The sequence below is a fragment of the Aedes aegypti genome, chromosome 3, assembly GCF_002204515.2.
Source record: "Aedes aegypti strain LVP_AGWG chromosome 3, AaegL5.0 Primary Assembly, whole genome shotgun sequence".
NCBI lineage: Eukaryota > Metazoa > Arthropoda > Insecta > Diptera > Culicidae > Aedes > Aedes aegypti.
In genome coordinates, this window is record NC_035109.1 from 112291546 (window position 1) to 112313233 (window position 21688).

The window sequence follows — 21688 nt, forward strand, 5'->3', positions numbered from 1 at the left end:
GGCTGAAATAGTCAATTTTCGCATTTTCAACAACCAATATCTCAAAAACTAGACGTGCTATAACATTTCTGTTAACGGCAATGGATTCAGCAACCCCGAATAAAGTAAATAGAGGTATTTTGATGCTAGAGACAAAAACGTGTTCCGCAGTGTAATTCATGCAGGGCAAGTAGGAACAACAGAAAGTCGCATTTTTGTACGGTTCAGAATAAAGTAAAGAACTTTGGCATTTTCCGTATCCACTTTGATGGGATTTTCTCGGCCAAGTCGTCTGAAACTTAGTAATAAGAAGCGCTTGAAAACAATGAATATTGTTACCAAATATGAGCTCAGCAGTTCAAAAAAATCTTGTCGAAATGAATCAGAAGTGCAAAGAATAAAATACTTCACATGCAAACATTTCTAATTCGGCTAATAAATCGTCAAAAATATTCCCAGGAATTAATTGCAGATTTCGTGGGATCCTTTGAAGCCAACTACATCCGTTTGGATCACAAAAGCGTCAGGAAATTTACGAAAACCTTGGATATTTACCAAGAATAAAGTCAACGTAAAAGAAATATCTTATGGATACCTCCCGGAACATTGTTTTAAATTTTCAAGACCGTATTGGATAGAATTTGAATGGATGTTGAGTAATTATAGCTGACATACAATTTTTAACTGACAGGGTCACATTGAAGGTATTTCCCAGTATTTTCACAGTTGAAACAAATAAGATAGGTTTCAATTTAAAAATACTTCACTGATCAAAAATTTATAATGTTCTTTTGAAACCAAATTGGATTCAAGAGTCATTTGATTATTATTTATTCACCAACGCCACTTGCTCTCAATGGCTTCGCGGACCCCCTGAGAACTTTTCACGCCCCTCTAGGGGTCCGCGAACCACCGGTTGAGAACCCCTGATCTAAACGGTTCAAAACTCTTCATTTATAGTGTTGAATATCAGATCTCAATGATTTGTACAAATTAAAATGATTGTCATTGTAAATAATTAGTGATTCATTCGCATGTCCCTAACAAAGCCCTTTTTTATTCGACATGGCCTACCCATGGAACACACATGTTATAATTGATGCATATTAACTCTTATATGACTATATTTTGTCATATAAGAGTTAATATGCATCAATTATAACATGGTAGTGACCCTTCGGAATAACTCCGGCTACAGGAATATTCTCGAGTTCTTTTTTCAACTTTGAGAAACTAGAAATATGTATGAGTATACTGACAAAACAAAAAAATCAATCCGTTAAGTATTCGCACAGGCCTCTACGGGTTAACTGAGAGCTTTCTTTGTAAACTGACCATTTTTGCATGTGTTATCAGAAGGTACAAAGATACGCTATGCCTTGGAAAGTCGAGAGTATTTCCTTTACGGAAAGATCCTCTACCGGTGGTATTTGAACCAACGACATTAAGCTTGGTCTTGCTGAATAGCTGCGCGTTTACCGTCATGGCTATCTGGGTGTTTCGTATTACAAATTTTGTATAAACTTATACAATTTAGCGTTATGTAATTTGTGAACGAACCTTAGTGGACAGGAACTTCTGATCTAGGATATGTGCATTTAGTATATGCTTCCATTCCATAGCCATCCAAATACTATGCCAAATAGTGTTTGCCTAGCAGTGAAAAACAAAAGGGGGGATTCTATATTACCTGAGCTGTGTATATGAACAAGTCAACGGTGTTTTATAATAATCCAATCCACTACTGAACAAAAAACTTAGAGGTACCTATCCTTGATTTATACCATCACAACGTATCAAGTAAGTACTAACCGCAAATTCAATCGATACTTACCATCGTTCTCCTATTAACTACATGCAAATTTTCATAATCAATCACTTCTTACATCACACCTCACTCGGACGGCGCAGTACTGACAATACACATGTACGTACGCAAAAGTACACTCAGTAAGCCAACGAATTCTCCTCCGAAACAGATAAAAAAAAACGAGCCCCCAATACTTGCGCAGAGTTACGCAAACCGTAAGTCAAATGGAACTCAACCGGAATGAAGAGGTGCGGCATTGAAAGGCTCTAACTTCTGCCTGCGTTGTAGTTGAAGATGATAAATTGATAACCTCACTTACCTGTACTGTGCGCACTCGCATTGCGCCGGTCACAAATGCGCAATTGAGCCGAATCGATCACGATCTCGTCCCAGATATTCGAATCGAAAGAGCTGCAAGCGACGACGACGACGGTCCGTTGTGAGATAACTTTGCGCGCGCGCGAACAAAAGAGGTGGCGAAGATGCGATGATCAAAACACAGTTCGATGAGTTCGGTGATCTTTCGTCGAGGGGTGTTCGAGTTTTCGATTGAGGCGTTTCTTTTCGGTTCCATCAAAGGAGTAAACCGCGCTGTCGGCGATGTTTTACAGTATAATAATAAAATTACAATTTATTTTAAAATAATTAGTACAGGACGGGGGAAGCTCTTTTGATACAGGCGTAAGTTGCTTAAAACTGTTGGTTTGTGTGATGTATTGGAAGTATTGTTGGTTTCGTTGGTAGTTTGTTGCGTTTGCTCATGGTGTGATGGATTTCGTTAACTGTGAATCCTTGTGAAAAATTATGCAAAGTTAGTGTATCGAACAGTTGACTGTTAATTTGTGATTGGTAAAATCGTTTGAAGCTGTCGCTTAGGAAAACACCAAAAGCGTAGCGTTTAATCGCATTTTCAACGTTCGTTAAGTGATTTTGCTTTATCGCAATTATTTCATCAATTCCTGACTGACAGCTGGTTTCCGCGTCCAATTTTTGTGCGGATTCTTATAGCGTGTAAATGTACAACATATAAAATAACTAATAATTTCATTTCGCATAAAGGCGGATCATTCCATCTAACAAATCTCGTTATCTTTTTTCATGCACACGCACACTCAAAATCGGGCATCATTTCGAACGACCAGTCAGCCAGTTGTTTATGAGTTATGTAAACTTTTTATTTTTTGCTCAGATTGGTTTGTATTTCGCACCAACTCTCCTTCTGATCGGTTCGTTCGCTCGCACTCATAACATGAATCCAACTATCGTATCGTGTTTAAAATCTTACTTATTGCCAGTTTCGGAAGGTGATCGGCACTTCCTGGCCTAATGCCGCCAAGATGCCCATCGCACGCCATCTTCTTTTTTCCTATGCGCTACTCATCTTTCCGCATCTCTTCATCGTCGTAAATAATTAAATTATCTAATTACTTAATAAGGCACATTATGTTTTCTTCGTACTCCTCGGTTCGAATGTTTTTTTTTCTGAGTTTATCTTCTTTCTATCCTACTTTCTTCGGTTGGATTTGTCCTACAACTGTTTTGCGGATGCGTGGGCATCGCTTTCCTACCCACTTGATTTAAGTAAAAATGTTAAAAAATGGAAAATTTCAAGTTCATGCGATTCAATGCCGGAATCGAGGCACGTCACGCGTGTGTGGTTTTACTTGTCTGCTAATTGGACGTGTATTAGTGGTTTTTTTTCTTTCCCACTTCTCATGTTTAATTTATCGAACAATCCGATCTACCTATCTAACGCAAATATGACTCCACCAATATAATATCTTCTGAGGAGTTAGAATTTGTTACACGTGTAAGGTTATTAAGATGTATTTCTTGGTGATCCATTCACTGTTCTAACATATGGTCTTAGACAACTATTTTTTTTTATAATTCGTTTCTAACAATAATGACAATTATAGCACACTTTGATCGATGTTCCTCGTTCTTTTAAAATGTAACAAAAAATATAATGCATCGAAGGGTTGCGCGGGGTGTGATTGGCTTTGGCAGTGGAATCGATCACGACTAAACTAGTGGAAAATGTGAATTTATATCGTAGCAAAATAAGTGAAAAGTAGGGGATAATAATTGACATAGGACTACGATACATGTTTATGAGAATTCATTGTCATGCATTTGACGGAAACTTTGACCCAAAAAATATAAAAGCTGTAGGTGTTAATCGAACGAAACTTATAGACGATTTTTTAACAAAAAAATAGAGGATTTCTTGAATTAGACATGTAATTTCTGCAGTGATTCTGACAAAATCAATGTAGTAATTCCATGGTAAACTTTTATAAAGAGTTGATTACAGAAATCATTACAAAATACCTGATAGAATTCTTGAAGCATCGAAAGTAGGAATTCTCTAAAAACTATCCTGAAACCATCTTATGACATGTTTTTTGAAGAACTGCATGGAATATGCTGCATATCGTACTGTAGTACAGTTGTCATTAATTCCACTTACTAATCCAACCACAACTCGACAAAAACCACTTCACCAAAACCCTCCCCTAATATCCTCTCACCCGACACTCACAAAACTCTCTCACCCCCGGAATCCCTCGTAGACTTTTCTTCCCGCACTTACCCACAAAAGGTCCCCACATTCACTCACACATCGATTTAAAACTGTACACCACCGACTCGGATCGACCGGGTCCTCCCCATTCATCTCCGGGGCTTTCCGAACGTTCCGGACGATCCGGCCATCACCTCGGATCGCCTCCGCTGCAGCGTGGAGTCGTCGGTCAGTTCCAGCCCGGCCACCATCTGGGCGATCTCCCGTTCCTTCTTCATGTCGGGCGGGTTGAACTGTAGACTAGCGAGCGAGCCGTGACTTCGGCTGCGGTGCTCCTGCCGGATCGAGTAGCTGAAGGCACGTTCGTTGAGGTGGCCCTTGCGGCGGTAGATCCCAGTGCCACCGGGAGATTCGGCTCCGGAGTTGCCGGATTCGTCCAGACCGGCGGCCGCCGACTGGGCCAGCTTTCGGTTGCTCATCGAGAGTGGTCGGGGCTCCATGAGCGAGGCGGGACCGGGAGGTGGTGGATAAGCAAACATGGGAGGAACCACCGGGACTCCAATCGGAATACCTCCGTTCATTTTGTTCTTGTCTTTCTTCTTTTTACTGCTGCGTGGATGTTGTAGGGTGGCGTACTGCGGGGGTACCATCATCTGCATCGGGGGCATTCCCGGGTGCATCGGGATCTGGTGGTGCGGATGGTGCATCATCGGTGGCATGCCAGTTCCGTTGTGGCTCCGATGGCCGATGGTGTGGAACTGGCGTCCACCTAGAGGGGGAGGGGGCGGTGGTCCCATCGTGTACATCATCATGCCAGGATGACCTCCGGGGCCACCAGGGGGTGGTGGCCCGGGTCGACCTAGTGGATTCATGTGCATTGGACGGGGTCTTATAAGCGTACCGGATAGACTTTGACTTCCTACCTGTAGCTGATGTTTGGATTGCTTCTTCGCTTCTTTCTTCAGCTTTTTCAGCTCTTCCTTTGGGGGCGGTGGCACCGGCACCGGGGCACTAATCTGCCGAGCCCGAGCCGGCCGACCCAGCGTCGATCCGGTGCCGGAGTAAATGTCATAATGGCCACTGTCGCCCACGCCGATGCCGTCGAGCTGGTCGGTTGAACCACTCCAGATTTTGTGATTCTCGTCGCCGTTGTACAGCGAGCTACCGTCGCCGTCATCCACCACTTCCAGGTCGGCACTGCTTGCGTACACTGTTGGATGATAGGAGAAAAGGGGTAAAGGGAAATTAATTTCTACACATTCAAAACATATCCTTGGTATAAGCAAATATAGATAATTATTCTAGAGGGATCTCCATGGGGCGTAACTGGATGAAGAGGTTGGTAGAATGCTTCTACCAGGAATTTTGTAATTCACGAAGGAATACGGCAAAAATTCACCTATGTTCTCATCGAAAGTCCGTCATGATTCTCGCATACATACAAGAACTTTCCAAGAACTCTAACGGACTTCGAAAAAGAGAGAGAGACTCTTGAGGCGTTAAGTAAGAAGTCTATCAAGAACTAATACAAACTTTCATCTTTGTTAATACTTTGTTAACGGTGTCGGTTGAGATAAAACAATATTTTTTTTCTTTATTTTTTTTTTCAGGCGTTACGTTTCAACTGAGACAGCGGCTGTTTATAAAATTAAAGTTTTCATGATCACTTTTACAGTTATTAATTGATAGCTTCACCAGTTTTTCATGTTTATATCGCGTTTGTAGCACGAAAATACTGTAAGCCCTAGGAAATGGAAAAATTCTCCAACCTGAAAAGATTATCGACTAGCTGAATTAAATCCACGACCCGCAGCATGGTATTGCTGAACAGCTAAGCGTTTACCGCTACATGATATAATTCTCGCGTTGAGTATCATACGGGCGTATCTGCGGCAATCGATTTCTCTTCTTCGATTCTCTCTTTTGACTATTACACAAAGTTCGATCGATTCTAGTAACATTATACGATGAAAGACAATGAGTTCTTTCAACTGAATCGAAAATGATAGTTGAAAACAGCCGCCCGGCTAAGTAACTCGCTAAAGAGAAAATAGATAAAGACAAATCGATCATTGCAGTTACGCCCTTATGATACTGAACACGAGAATCGACAACCAGGAAGCAATGTCCAACATAGCTTTGGTCTTGGTCCTTTCAAGCCACTACCTTATTCTTCCACGAACTTAACGATGGCAAATAGCAACAGCTAAGTTTACCCTTAGCTGGTAGTGCAACTTGGTCTTTCTGACATCAGCTAGAATAAAGGGTGCGTCCCGAGCGTCTGTTCACCAGGAGGTGCGACTCAAACAGCGTCTGTTCTGGCATCCAGCGGCTGATTATGAAATACTGTATCCCGCTAGCTACACCTAAGATAACAGTCACATCAACGCGATGTACGTAGCGTGACCCCGGTAAAGTAGTATACCGAATCTTAAACTTACCATGAAAAATGAAGAAATAAAAAAAAAATAGAGAACGATATTTTCGGCAACCGACCCAACAACGAAATAAGGACTATGAATGGAAACTTGGTACCTGGAATGTTAGGACACCAAATAAACCCGGACCTTTTGGCTCGTGAACTGCAGAAGGTTGAAGTGTGCGTGGCCGCCATTCATGTAGTGCGATGGCCTAGATCTAGAGAAATCGAATTCCGGGCGGTTGATCCCATCGCCAACACTACGTTGAACATCTACCACAGCGGCGGTGACAAGGCAGAACATAAAGTCATAGTGATCGGGAAGCAGATGAAACGCGTTATGAAGTGGAAACAGATTAGCGAGGAAATCTGTGCACTGGCAATATAAGGATATATGTATGCGCCGACGAATGACAAACCCGAAGGGCACGTTCTATGAAGGCTCTAACGAGGCTTATGAAAAGTGACCAAAACACGACGTGAAAAACACTCCAAACACTCAGGTCGAAAAAGAGAACTTTTGACGTCCAATCATCGGAAAGCCTGTAGAGCCTTCACTCCGTTATCAACGACAACGCCAAGCACCTACTTTGCACGTAAGGATTTTCAAAAGAAAGGAAGGAGGAATCCAAATGGTGATATTTGCAACCAGATAGACCATATTCTGGTGGATATCCGACAATTCTCAGATGTTCTCGATATTAGGAGTTTCAGGGATCCTAACATTAACTGGGATCACTACCTCGTTGTGAATTAAATTCGAGCGCGGTTATCAATGCGATTCAAAATTCACCGCTTCTCAGTAGACGGTGTTACAGCTGAATACCACCAAAAGCTAAACGGATCCATTGTGTCCAGTTTGCGCTGCGCGGAAGAAGAAACGAAGTGTGCCGGAGAAAAAAAAAACCGTCAGTAGTGTTGGATCCGTTGAATCTGTTGCATGCTCCTTGTGGGCGAGCGACGAGATCCGGATCCATTGAGTCCGGTTCGCGTTGCGCGGAAGAAAAAACGAAATGCGCCGGTGAGCGTCAGTAGAGTTTGATACGTTTAACCTGTTGTATGCTCCTGTCGAGCGAGCAACGAAATCAGTATCGTGTCTGGTTTGGATAGTGCGGTCATTCGTGTATATGCTCACGTATTCATTTCAAATTATATATTTATCGTTTACCAAAACGAATCCTTTCCCATATCCAAACTCCCAGTGTTTTCTTGTGGAAGTGCAGGGGACTCCTCGGCTTCTGTAAAGCAAGTAACACGTCAACATTTCCCTCCCATTCCCAAATTGACCTGCATTCGGACGCAGCCGGCGCCGGTATTGTTTATTATAATAATAAGAGCACCAGTATTTACACATTGAGGATGATACTGATCCCGAGTAGCGTCTGTTGATGCCCTGTGTAAGTACAGCTGTTCTTGCAATAACGGAGTAGCAACTGCGGGCGGTCAATCATGCTCATGCTCATGCTCAATACCACCAAAAGCTAAACGATTGGTTAAGTGAGATCAATGTGAGCAAAAACAAAAATCTATGGGATGCAATCCATCGAGTGGTAAGCGAAACAGCGTGAGAAGTGATAGGTACTTCTCGAAGAAGCATCAGAAAATGGTTTGACGAGGACTGCCAGAGGGTGACGGATGAGAACAACGTTGCCAGACGTCAGATGTTATTGTCTGGTACCAGGCCGACAGGTGAATCCAGCGCAGGGAGAAAAAAGAGTGTGATGAAAATGTGATAGCCGAGGCGCAACAACTGTATGAAACAGAACGATGATATTATGAAACTGTGCGGATAAAGTCAGCGCCGTCTCTCGTCATGTGCAACGGCCGTGAAGGTAATTTGCTGACCGATAAAACGTTTCATTATACGTTACCTCATGGTGGAAATGAATAAGCATCGAAGAACAGACCCAGATAACCAGCAGTCGCAGCAAAGTTCACATATTACCTCGTTAGTTCATACAACTACCGGGAGTACAACTTGCAGACTCATCATCTGTTCATTGATTTCAAGGCGGCATACGATTCAGTGAAAAGAAACGAGTTGTGGGAAATAAAGATGGAACAGCTAGACTGATTTGTGCAACCTTGGAAGGAGCGAAATCAAGTATGCGAGTTGCAGATGACATTTCAACATCCTTCGTAACCTTAGACGGATTAAAGCAGGACGATACACTTTCAAACCTATTGTTCAACATAGCGTTAGAAGGCGTTAGAATGAGAGCTTGCGTGCATAGGAAAGGAACGATACTATTATCACGACGTAAAAAGGCGTGTTGCAGCAACGAATAGAGGTTTTTACGGACTTCCTAACCAGTTAAGCACAGCGAAGACCAAGCCTTCATATAAGAACTGTGGGTTGAACTATTATTCAATAGGGTCCTAAATTTTATGATTAAATCTTGTTTTACCCCTCTGCTAGCACCATATTTTGTTGACAACAAAAACACATCGCATCGCAATAACTTTGTTGTTTCTCAATATTTTTACAACATTTTTTCATAAGTTCTCAACCTTTTCTACTTTTAGAATCTGCTTCAATTTTAATCATTGGTCGACTGGATCCGGAAACATTCCGAATTTCCTTGGGACCAACGCGTAGCTATAACTCACTTTAATATCCTTGACTACAATTTTTTTCTCGTTCGGTTATTCACTTTTCGAAACAACCACATGATAAGAGTAAGCTGTGAAAAAATGAAGCCATTTGGTGCAACCGTCTTTGATAAATGGTATCTCCGTTATAGTAGGGTGCCGGTACCAATTGTTGTAATGTACCAGTAGATTGGACTATGGAAAAAAACGTACATTTTTTGATAAAAACTACATGTGCTATTTTTGGTGGATAGATCGCCTCTAGTTTAGTCGATTTACAACATTTCAGCTTTTTATTTTATCAAAAAGTCATATAAATAATTAAGTTTACGCAAAAAATTTACTCCTTTGCACCAGTAGGTGCCGTTGTGTTCCAGTAGTGGATCAACGGTTGGAAGCAGTTTTTAAAATGGATGTACAATAATGAAGAAAGTCCTAGAGATGATCTTTATGCTTCATTCGGAAGATATTAGTTGCTGTTCCGAGGGAAAAATGTTAAACCTATGTAAAAAATTACCATTTTGTTTAACATTCCTTGTATCATTCCTGAACGTCTACTACTGGAGCACTAGCGCAACTACTGGAACACGTGTACGTGATTGCTGGCTCAATCGATATGTTAAAAAATTAGTTTTATTTTTCCACATAGTAGAGGTTGACATTTTTTTACTGGCGCCAAAAGATCTCTGTTAAGGCTTTTCGTTATTTTGTTATGATTTTTTATAGCTTAGGTAGTCCACTAATGGCACCGGCACCCTACCACTTTGGCCGTAGAGGATCTTGAAAATTTCAAAAAAGCATCATATTGTAATTAAAAGATTTCTTGGAGTCAACTCAAGCTATTTTTTTTTTCAAACACGCTCCATTACCTAACATTGTATAGCCCATATTTTAGTTTTTGATACATTGACGTTTACTTAGTCATCAAAAACGTTACGTTCTATTTTTTAGCACTGAGGTTGTTCCTATTTGACATCTCAGAAAGAACACGGAAAACAAAATGCACTAAAAATATGAGTTTAAACCAAGGGGTGTGACAACATTTCAAAAAACCGGGAAAAAGTGGGTTTTGTACCTAACAAAAACAAAATAATTCAAAAATTGAGAAAACATGTAAATCTGACCTACTTAAGCGTTTGGTTCATCAATTGGTACAGGTGTAGAATCCTTATATCGGTAACTCGAAATCAATCATTTTTTCTTAACCGTATTAACTTTGATTAATGGCAAATCTGGTGAATTTTCGCTGAACTTTACTAAACTTCCTACCCAATAATGAGATATTTTCTCCTCTCTTGCACTCTCTCTCGAATGGTCTAATCCACCAGTGTACTGAATTCACTGGGTCTGAGAATTGTGACGCACGCTTCCTTACAATCCCCACGTGATCTGGACCCGCTCTAGTGTCAAAATTCTTCGTCCTTAATAATCTTATGTGGTGTGCTAAACTAACTCGGTCGAAGAATTTTGACACAGCAGCGAGTCCAGATCCCGTGGGGATCAGACGGAAGCGTACCGCGCTCAAATGTCACAATTCTCGGGCCGAGTGACTTTAGTACACCGATGGATTAGCCGATACAGTGCAGTTCTAAATCTTATGGTAAATTTTCCGCTGTATGCCGAGAAACAATGTCATTGGCTAGCGTTTTGTAATGTAAATATATCCATTGTAGTGTTTTGATAGAGAAATAATGAAATTTTCCATTTCAATTTTAGTTGCTGAGAATAGTCAAGTATTTGTCTCGTCTTGGTATACGAAAGTATATTCTATTGTCATCTGTATGTGACTGCATCGCGATCGGCCCATTTTTCTTTAACGAGTTTGTATATGAACGCTTTAAGGTGAAACATCTCGAAATCCAAAGATAACCGTTACAATAGCAGATTTGTGCCAATACTCACGTTCTCAAAGGCTAAACTGGAGAAATAGTTGGCAAACTTTTTTGATATTCTAATTTAAAATATCTGCTAGTGCACAAAGTCAAAATAAAAGTACACTGTTTTTGGATGCTTTTTTTTGCCAGTTTTGTGCCTTTGAAGTTTAAGTGCAATTTTAATAGTTGATTCCTAACTTTTTCACCTAAAGGTATCAGTAATCGCTTTGCCAAATGCGGAATTACCAGGCTAGGCATAGGCCATCAGATAAACATCGATTCCAGACAAAATCTTTGCATTGTCAAACATTTGCTAGGCTCTGTAGGGAAACTGGGGGTAATTTTTCCATAGAGGCCAAAACGCGCCACCTTCGATTTGGACGAACGATGTGCTTTAGAATGCTTTTTTCACCCTAGATTGTTGCAAATGAATAAGAATGCTTCTCTTTAAATATTTCTAAGTGTTTTTCTCAGGAAAATCGTTCAGAAAAACATGTAAAACGTTTTTTGTAGTTTTCGATGTAATTTTGTCATTTTTCAGGTCGATAAATAACGAAACTTTTGAAACTATCGCCGAGAGTCAATTTGTGCACTGTCATAGTTTGTATTACAGTATTGGACAACATATTTGCAACTTTTTCGATTGTCCATACAAAATGGTCAACTTTAGTAGGCAACATCTCAGTTTTTTACAGATCGATTTGAATGAAATTTTCACAGAACGTCAGATATAACTTGAATTGTAACATATATTTTTGAGGTTTAACAAATGACAAAATTTTACAATTTACGTAACTTGAAAATTTGAATGAATACCTCTGTGATATCTTCTGCAAAGTTGTATATTTAAATAAGCAGTGTTTGGATTTCGATCAGAATAAGCCGATCGAACCATATTCGGAGAGTTTTACAGTTCGCGAACTATAACATTTCGTAGCACATCACATTCGGAGAGCCCTAAGAATGTAAACATTCACTCTCTCGTTTGGTACGTGGCACGAGAGCGTTCAAGAGCAGCAACTCTCACAGACTGCAACAGTATCGAGTCGTTCGGGTGATTTATGTTTTGCATAGAATGGGTTACACATGCCCTGATTCGCTACTCACCACACCGTAACGCACATGCGCTAGTGTCTATGTATGAAAAATCTCTAAAAGTTAACCCGAAAAATATTTGTATGGCGAAATGCATCTAACGAATAATTTATCAAAATTGGGAACTTTTTTTGAAAAAATATTTGATACCGGTTGTGCGTGATGATGATGGCTATCACGCCTACCAAATATTTTTTCGATTAAAGCTTTCATTCACAAGATATTTGAAGTCACAGATGCCTTTTTCCATACAAAATAAAATGAGAAAACTTCTGCTGATCAACCTAATTATAATCTATTGGATTATTGAACATCCCTTTAGTTGCAAACATAGCAAAGAAAATAAAAAATATACGCCTCTGTTTCTTGATCAGAATGAGTGTGGGTCAGCGAATGTAACAAGTGTTGACACACAGTGATCGGGGCCAAACAGTGGATGGTGTGTGTGTCTGTCTTGTTTTCGTTCATGGTTCGTTATCTTCCGAAAACGATATATGTCATGCGTGTGGTATGAACATCAGATTTCGTCACAGTGCGATGACGAAATAAAAAAAGACACCGTTATCCAGTATAATAACTCTGGCAGGTCGTCGTCTCGTCATCGACGAAAGCATGCACGACGAACGTCAATCCAAAATCGTCAACAAACAACTTTGTCTTCATTCCGTTCGCTACCCTTTCTCAAACGAAAGAGGCGTTTATTGTATATTCGCTTGCTATGCACAAAACGGCAAATGCCATCCCAGAATTGCTTGTATTGGCGATTTAACCCGCACTCCTCAAGCTTCAACAATAGCTCTGTTGGTAAGCGCATGTCGCTGACGATCCAGAGATCATTTGTTCAATTCCGGACACGTTATGTTTTTTTGTTTTGATTATTTTTTTCAAAAAAGGCTCATAATCTATGGCGTCGATAGATTATGAGCCGTTCATATTTTTAGTCGGCTCAGAGCTTTCGAACGAAGATTTGACCATAAAGCCTGGTTTGCTACTGAAAAGGAATCGCTAAAGAAATTTCTCGTCGATTCTTTGCAGAAATTTTCTACAGCGACTCCCATTTGAACTGACATTTCTTTTCAACTCCATACTGCGATCAGAAAGAAGCGCATTCTTGATCAATTCCTTGCAGAAATTTCCCATGCATCAAGATTGGCCGAGAAATTACTTGTTTGCAGCGAATCAGGCTTAACGAAGGAGGCTTATTTGTTCGTCATGACGCCGGGCCTTTGTGGCAGACAACTGCAGAAAATCGTCATCCAACGCTGGTTGAATGACGATGACGATTCTTTTTTAGTTTAGCCGACGACTTTTCCCATTTGACGGTGACGATTGTTTACCCTGGGTATGAATGCAGGCGGATAAATGGGCTGAAATTATGGCTCGTGTGTCAATGATCGTTAAACATTCCAAAGCCTGTAAATGAGATGACCAAGTTTGCTAAAGACAGTGTTTGTGTATTCTCATTTTGAGTAAAATCAGTTGTAATTCTTCGTCAAAAATTTTATTTTAGTCAAACCGTTATTACTTTTGAACTTGTAATTGGGAAAATTGTTCAAAAATATATATTAAAATTCAAGTTATATCTGACGTTCTGTGAAAATTTCATTCAAATCGAACTGTAAAAAACTGAGATGTAGCCTACTAAAGTTGACCATTTTGTATGGAAACTCGAAAAAGATGCAAATGTTTTGACCAATACTGTACATGCAAAGAATATTTTAAAATTGTTCTTAAAAAGCTTATCGAAGCACCTCAACTTCAATGAACTCGCGGGGAAAACCCTTCCCCTATTTGATAACACCAAAATAGACGTTTGAATTCAAATTCTTCGAAACGTAATGCCACGCTTAGGTTACGTTGAAACCTTACAAATGTACATTTTTCGTATAAATATTTATTTTATTTTATTATTAGTATCATTCCAAACATTACATTCATTTCTTATATCTATGTATTCTGTGTTATTAGACAACACTATCATCCTAATTTGGTAAAACAAATTTAAGATTTTATTAACATTTTGTTAACAACATATTACATTTCATTTGCCGTAGCAGTACAGATTTTTACAGGTGAGTTGATTTCACCTGCTTATAAAGACAAAAAAACGGTTTGAATTTATTCAACCTTACTTAACCTAAACATATAACGCATTATTCGTTGCAGTAGAAGATTGTAACGATTTTTGCCTGAAATTATTAATTATTTTATTTGACATTTGTTCCAATGTTTCAACATTGGATATTATATGTAACTCATTGGTTCTATACCAGGGAGGAAGCTTCAGAATCATTTTCAAAATTTTATTTTGAATTCTCTGCAGAGCTTCCTTTCTGGTATCACAACAGCTAATCCATATTGGTACAGCATACAACATGGCTGGCCTGAAAATTTGTTTGAATATCAAAAGCTAATTGTTGAGACAAGGTTTCGATTTTCTGTTAAAAAGTGGATAAAGACATTTTGGCGCATTTGGCTTGAATTCGCTCCCAAAACGACAATTCGTCCGGTGGGGTGTGCTGCTGTCGTCATGATGATGGTTGACGAGAGCAATGTCAAACTCATTCATGGTTTCCAAACATTCGGAACAAATTATTTATTTTCACCGCTTAAGTGAAATAATGTATGAAATTGAATGAAATTCAATGGTAGAGAATTCATGTCTCTACCCAATGGTATTTTTAGAGGCAGCGGAGAATGTTTCGAAACGTGTTTTATTCAAGTGCAAAAATCGCTCAGGCGAAAGTTCCAATATAACTAACCTCACATATTCTGGTTTTCCAACCTCAAACTAGTGCTCCTACCAGCCGGATCTCATTTTTTATGAAAGTAGTGGAATAATATAAAAAACAAACGAATGTAGAACATAGAGCACGAACATTTCTACCTTTTCCACTTAACCGTTTGACTGTTGACTGTCTTTTATCAAGAAATTAAAACATTTCCCCCACAGAGGCATGTGATGAATGCGTGAAAAATCAAATCTCTCATCCACTGACTAGTTGCGCTACCAAAGTATAGATGGCTAACAGTATGTTGCGTTTCGTGATTGGAGGCCTATGCCCTCAATATGGTTTTGAAAGTTAAATTCTTATCTAGCATGAGCCCTAGATACTAACTAGGGTTACCACATGTCTAATTAAAGGCTTTAAATGAAGAACTTTTGATTTACGTTGGAATATTATTAGATGAGTTTTGGAAGCATTAGGAGAAATCTTCCATTATTGCAAGTATGAAGAAAAAATACCCAAACTTTTGTGCAATCTACTACAGATGCCACGCAGGCTTCGTCCTTTGGCGGAGAGGCATGTGTCATCCACAAACAAAGATTGTTGACATCCCTGAGGCAACTCAGGTAAGTCAGATGTGAAAATATTGTATAATATTGATTCCAAAATGCTGCCTTGAGGAACACCAGCTCATAAAGGAAGCTTTTCAGACTTGGAGTTTTTCTTTTAAATTAGGCTGATACAAATATTAATTTTCTTTTATGTCAACCCCCCCCCCCCTTCAAAAATCCGAAAATTTTGAAGGGGAGAAAAAAAAAAGATTCATCATTGTTTTAACATCAGTTTCTAATTTTTAGAGTAAAAACCAGGTAAAATAATGATCCAGATGACGATTGGAAAAAGTTTAACAACTATCGTTAAAAATAAAAATTTGAAAAAATACCTTTTTTTTCATTTTAATTTTTTTGTTCCTTATTTATTTTTATCCCCCCCCCCTCGTAGCTTCCAAATAGTCTCGGACATAAAAGATAATTAATATTTGTATCAGCCTTAATGGAAAATTTCATTAGTAACAACATATCAGAACAATACAAGTCAATTCTTCGTACTTGAAATAGCTCTACGCTTGACCTTCAATTAACCAGTAGCCAATCTACCTTCTGGATCGACCCAATTCGCTAACCATTGTTGCCTTTCGCCTTCGCATTAGCCAATCCGGACCGGGGAGAGGTTCCGCATTCATTGCCAGCTATGAGGAGGTCCCACTGCGGTTCGTTCAAGCAATTGCAAACCCGCACTGATTGATCAAACCAAAAATAACCTAATAACCACCCATATTACGGTGGTGTATAAACATTAGCCGTTTGCGTTCACACCCGGGTTCGGCTCATGGTCAAAACCACCATCGAACCGTTGAATTAAACAAAAGTAAGTTGATCGGAAATCAAGGTCATCCTTCGTGTTCAACAAGCCCCAGTCGGTGCGCGCGAAACACCTCGGATATGGCTAATAAAAATCTTGATTAGTAGTCAGGTGGAAGAAAATCGGTACGCTACGCTCGCTGTGCGGTGGATGAGTTTACGCGCCTAGTTGAGCCGCCTCCGTGTGGTTCACATGTTTCTTCGGGGTTTCTTTTCTGTCGCCGTCAAAACGGGCAATTAACGGAAATTATTGCACATTACCACCGCTGCGTTGCGTCTTGTCAGGCGCTCAAGAAGAAAAAGGTTGTTAACGGGAAGGAAGGTTAATTGTGAGGATCGACGGGAATGAGGAATGTGAGGGAGGATCTAACAACTTCTCAATTACTGGAAGCTTAAAGGTTATGAATTAATGATAAGAAGGTGTAGCTAAGTAGTGCTTTATCAAATTCTGTGTCAGACAGTCGATTGGAACTAATTGACAAATTACAATGTTCTCTTTTTTTTTCTTGAAAGAGTAATTTCAATAGAACAAACCAAAATTGGTTCCTGAAGTGTGACGATAGATTTGCGGTGTCAATCAAGCGACACATTTTCGGCATTTCGGCACTACTGGAAAAAGGCCGTAAAACAGAATTCAGGGGCATTCGTCGTCGCTTTATGGTCGAGTGTGGCTTATTCGCGCACCGAAAGTGGCAAATTCAACGCCTTCAGCCGAGTTACAAGCGCGAAGAAATCTGGGCCAACATCAGCTGTGGTAGTCGCTAAATAGCCGACGCCCGTTTTCCGGCCTTAGCTACTGCCTGACTGATGCTAGAAATGGACGGAGGCGGTAACTTACCCACACAATGTGTGATTATTCAAATGTTGCGTCTGCAGTCTGCGGCGTCCGAGTTGCTGCCAATGATGATGATTAATCGCTAGCTCTTCGATCCGTGGAGAAGTTCATCCGTTGTCGATGGCTGTCGGTAGCCTTGTTCCAACCTATGTTTGTTTACGATTGGCTACCACTCCAGTGAAACTCGAGTGCACTTCAAAACGCATGTTGGAGGTACCTAGTGGTTTTCATGCTAAACATAAGATGTCCTTTGTGAAGCTACATTTTCTACGATTTCCATAACACTTTTCAATGCAATGGAGAGTTGATATTCTTCCATGACACAGAGAAACTTTTGGGAAAAGAATTTTAAAATTTCTTGAAGGAAATGATGATGATTATAATTGAACTTCAAGACAAATAGTGTATCAAGAATTTCCTCTCAAGTTAGTGATCAATTTCGTACGGTTATTTTTTTATAATATATGCAGAGCTTCTAAGGGAGCTTGCAATCTTCGGTTCGATTCATTGTTCAAAACGCATTAAGTGATTATGACAATTTCAGAGGTTTTTTTGTTGAAAATTCTCAATTGGTTTCTAAGAATATTTTAGGTGTTTTAGTGGAGGAATACTTGACGGCTTTATCGGAGATTCCTTCATAATCAAGATATCGATTGGGGTTACTCGAAATGATTTTTTTGTGTTTCTTTTACAGTTCTTACAAGAATGCTTTAGCAGATTTAAGCGAATGCAAACCCTTTCCGGTAAAATATTCCGCAAACTGTTAAGGGCAAGTTAAGATATTATTTAGCAGATTGCATCCAATATCTTAATTTTCTTTTTCCTACTTTTTTTTTCGAAATCCTCTGTGTGTTCTCTTATAAACATCTAAAACTTTCATTACTAAATCATCAAGAGATTCCATACTTGATCGTTGTTGGATTCCTTTCACGATCCTAAGTGGGCGTGTGAAGATTTATTTTTTCGGCGAATACTACCTGTATCCATCGGTACAACATTTTTACTTTATTACCGCTGAATTTTTAGCTAACTCTAGGATTTTTAGAATGATTATTCTGGCCGGCCCAAGAAAACAGAAATATTGTTATTGAAATATTCTTGATGTGCTCTGTTCGTTGAAAATATTGACGAGTACTGTTTGAAAGCTATGTTGTATTTCATTTGAAGTTGTTTTTATGATCTAAAGACCTATGCACAAGTTCACTAATTTGACGTTTGAGCTGAATTCACTCGTTGCCATGGTCACGTAAATAACACGGCACCGCTCAAACGTCAGATAATGAACTCGTGCATCGGTCCATGGTCCATAAAATATGCTCATGACATTCTAGGATGATCGATATTTCCAGGATCCTTATACAGTCGACTCTCCACATTTCTTACTTACTAGGTTACTAGACCAGATTTAGGAGATTCAGAACAATTTGGAAGCTCGAAATGAGGTTTGTTTGTTTATTATTTACCTAGTAACGAAGTGATTTTCAATCTAGTCTCCATAAAAACTTGTTCTCTTTCTCGATCTCTCCCTATCTCGACGGGCTCTTCGATATTGAGAAGTGGAGAGGCGACAGTAGGTATTCTAGGTTATTGTTTTGATTCATCCTTCACTGTCGACACTACAGTAGCAAATTTGAAGCGTCTTCTCGAACCAAGATTAGACTAATGGGAAGTATGCACTTCCACAGAAAAGAAAACGCTTGTCTCTCGAGGTGTGGGAATAGTAGTTTACGGAACAAGTTGCACAATGATTTTTATACCACGAGTCGTAAAGTTATATTAAAGTTAATTACGACGAGTACTGTAAAAATCGAGTTCTGCAACGAGTTACGTACAACACTTTTTGCAATTTCGTTGAAGACCAGAAATTATATCGGAATGAATTCACCATTATTTTACAATTTCTGAGAAATTGTTGTGTTATGATTCATAACGGAACTCAAACAGTTGCGTAATGGAAAAGCGTTGCGAAATGAATCATTACAGCACTGGTTTCAGTTAGGTAATGACTATTCCCGCACTGCATACTTCAGTGCAGGAAAGTAGGCCGTTTCATGACAGATTGGCATGATGAAAAACAGCCTATTACGATGAGAAATTGAAAAATTCCTTTCCAGAAATGGTCAAGAAAAGCACTTTTCTGCGATCGCAGTACGCAGTTGAAAAGAAATGTCATTTCAAATGGAGCTCGCTGAAGAAAATTTCTCGGCCTTTTCTTGCGAAGAAATTTTTACTTTTCTTGAGCGGGACAGCATACTTAGCTTCATAATTGACAGTTTATCATTCCGTTTCCATATAATATTTTTCCTAGGCCTGCTTATCTCGTTGTTGCCTGAATAGATAATTTGAACTCTATTCATTACTTCCTCATATTATTCCCTTTTCTACTCTTGTCTGAAATAGTACTTCTCCTCAATTTCCATTTTTTTATAATGTACACAATGAGTTTATCTAAGTTATAACTTATTCCATGATTTTTTTAAAAGATTTACTCAACTCACGATTTGGTTTTCCAATGGAACTTTTCCACTTCGAATAGCATTGAATATCCACGTAAATCAAATTTTCAACTCCAAGCTTAATTCTTAGCATTGGTGTACTTTTTGAGAAGCTTTTATGGCTCATTTGGAGAAATTAGATTTGACAAAGAAATTGGCGAATTCTACGTGATAATAGAACGCATGTTCGTGCTCTCTGATGTAGTTGCTACTACTTTTGGTAAATTTGACCGTAAATCATTATGAAGAATTGGATTTACAGAAAAAGTCAGAACATGACCTTGCTGAAAGGAATGCAAAGATTAACATCGTAGCCTTCTAGGAAGTACATTTTACAATCTTTGAACACCAGAGAGCTTAGTATTCTAAACTGTTTGACCTCGAACTCAGATCGTCATAATTCTTGCTCTTGCTGTTTGGAAATCAGATCATAGAGTACTTTTTGAAGTTCTTCGTCTGATTTTTTCAGAGTAATTTCCTAACTTTGCGCTATATTCGCGTGAAGAATTATTATCTGCGTATCATTAATTGATATCAGTGGTATATACTGATTGTATGAATTAAAGCTATAAAATGTTCAATAATTATCTATCCTCTGTATGGATACCATTCTTCTGGTTCTGAAAAAAAACTACACTTGAATACGTAATAATCTGAATTTGAATGAATTTCCTGAAATACTCAGGCTGTTGAACGTCCGACTCTAGTTGAGGTAATGTAGCAAAGTAGGTAAAGTAGTTTGTTTATACCTGGGAGGGAGGCACCGATACTACACACGAAATTGGTTACAATTGTTTTCCAAATTGCAAGATAACTCCAGTTTACCAACGACAATCAAGGCAGGCTTAGTGAAAATCGCTAGTTTTCGTTTGTTGTGTACCTTCGATCTTTCTGGACAAACATTGAAAAAGGGCCACAGTTCTCTATGCGTTTAATTTTCAGTTTTAATGAAAACAGTAAAAAGAGCCTCATTCCAATACGTTACATCCATCCATAAACGGTGCTCTCGTGACGTTACTTTTGAATGTGCAATAATTGACTCTAATTTGATTTTTGCTACTTTTGATGAAATGCAAAAATATGCTTAGGGTAATTACGCGCTTTTATCATGTTTGTCTATTGTTTAAGATCCGGGCTCACAGTGACAGTTCGTGACAGCAAAATCTCGGCTCACTGTGTTTCAAAATGTGAAGACATTCTAGTGATCATGTATGGCGAAATAGGGAACCACTATGTCCATAACAGGTACACCTACCTTACATTCCACATGATATATAGGCTCACTAAAGACAGGAAAAAAAGCATAGCAACAATCGACTGTGGTAGATAATGAAATATTATTCCATTTCATCGAAACTCAACAGCAGGCATACAACAAAAATATAGCAATGCAACGCAGAAGAACAACAAGTCTTCTGGAAAGGACGAGCTCCGGGCCAAGCTTCTCAAACACGTTTAACAACAGCTGCACGAACTTCTTCATTGTATCGTTTCGAAGATATGGGAGGAAGAACAAATCTAGCGTGTGCTAGAATAAGGGCGTAAGTAACATGATCGACTTCTTTTCGTCGATCCTCTCTCGTGTAAATAAAGGTGAGTGCTGCAAATGTCTAAGCAATTTTTCATCCAGGACGCAAGATTGAATCACTGCCAAGTGAATAAATGCTAACAAACTTGCATCTTGTCAAATTTATTCACAAAAGAGAAGATTGATGAAGATAAATCGAGCATGATACTTACGCCCTTATTCTAGCAAACGCTTGAACTATCTTCTAGTTGGTTGAATGGTTTCATTTGCCATTTGAAGAAGAAAGTTCAACGACTTGAGCCTGTAATTATCGAGGGATACCACTCTTTAATTCGTACAAAATCTTTTCTGGAATTATGTTAAATAGATTGACACTGCTTGAGG

General features: G+C 39.2%; 1 protein-coding gene across 1 annotated transcript in view; it reads right to left on the reverse strand.

Annotated features, from left to right (window-relative positions):
- Window positions 1–2404: 2404 nt before the first annotated feature.
- LOC5575190 (cleavage and polyadenylation specificity factor subunit CG7185) overlaps window positions 2405–21688 on the reverse strand; it is a 61821-nt gene continuing 42537 nt past the window's right edge. Inside the window, exon 2 of the mRNA XM_001655523.2 lies at window positions 2405–5526. Within this exon, the coding sequence (XP_001655573.2) occupies window positions 4466–5526 (1061 nt within the window). The 3' untranslated portion in view covers window positions 2405–4465. The remainder of the gene's footprint in view (window positions 5527–21688) is intronic.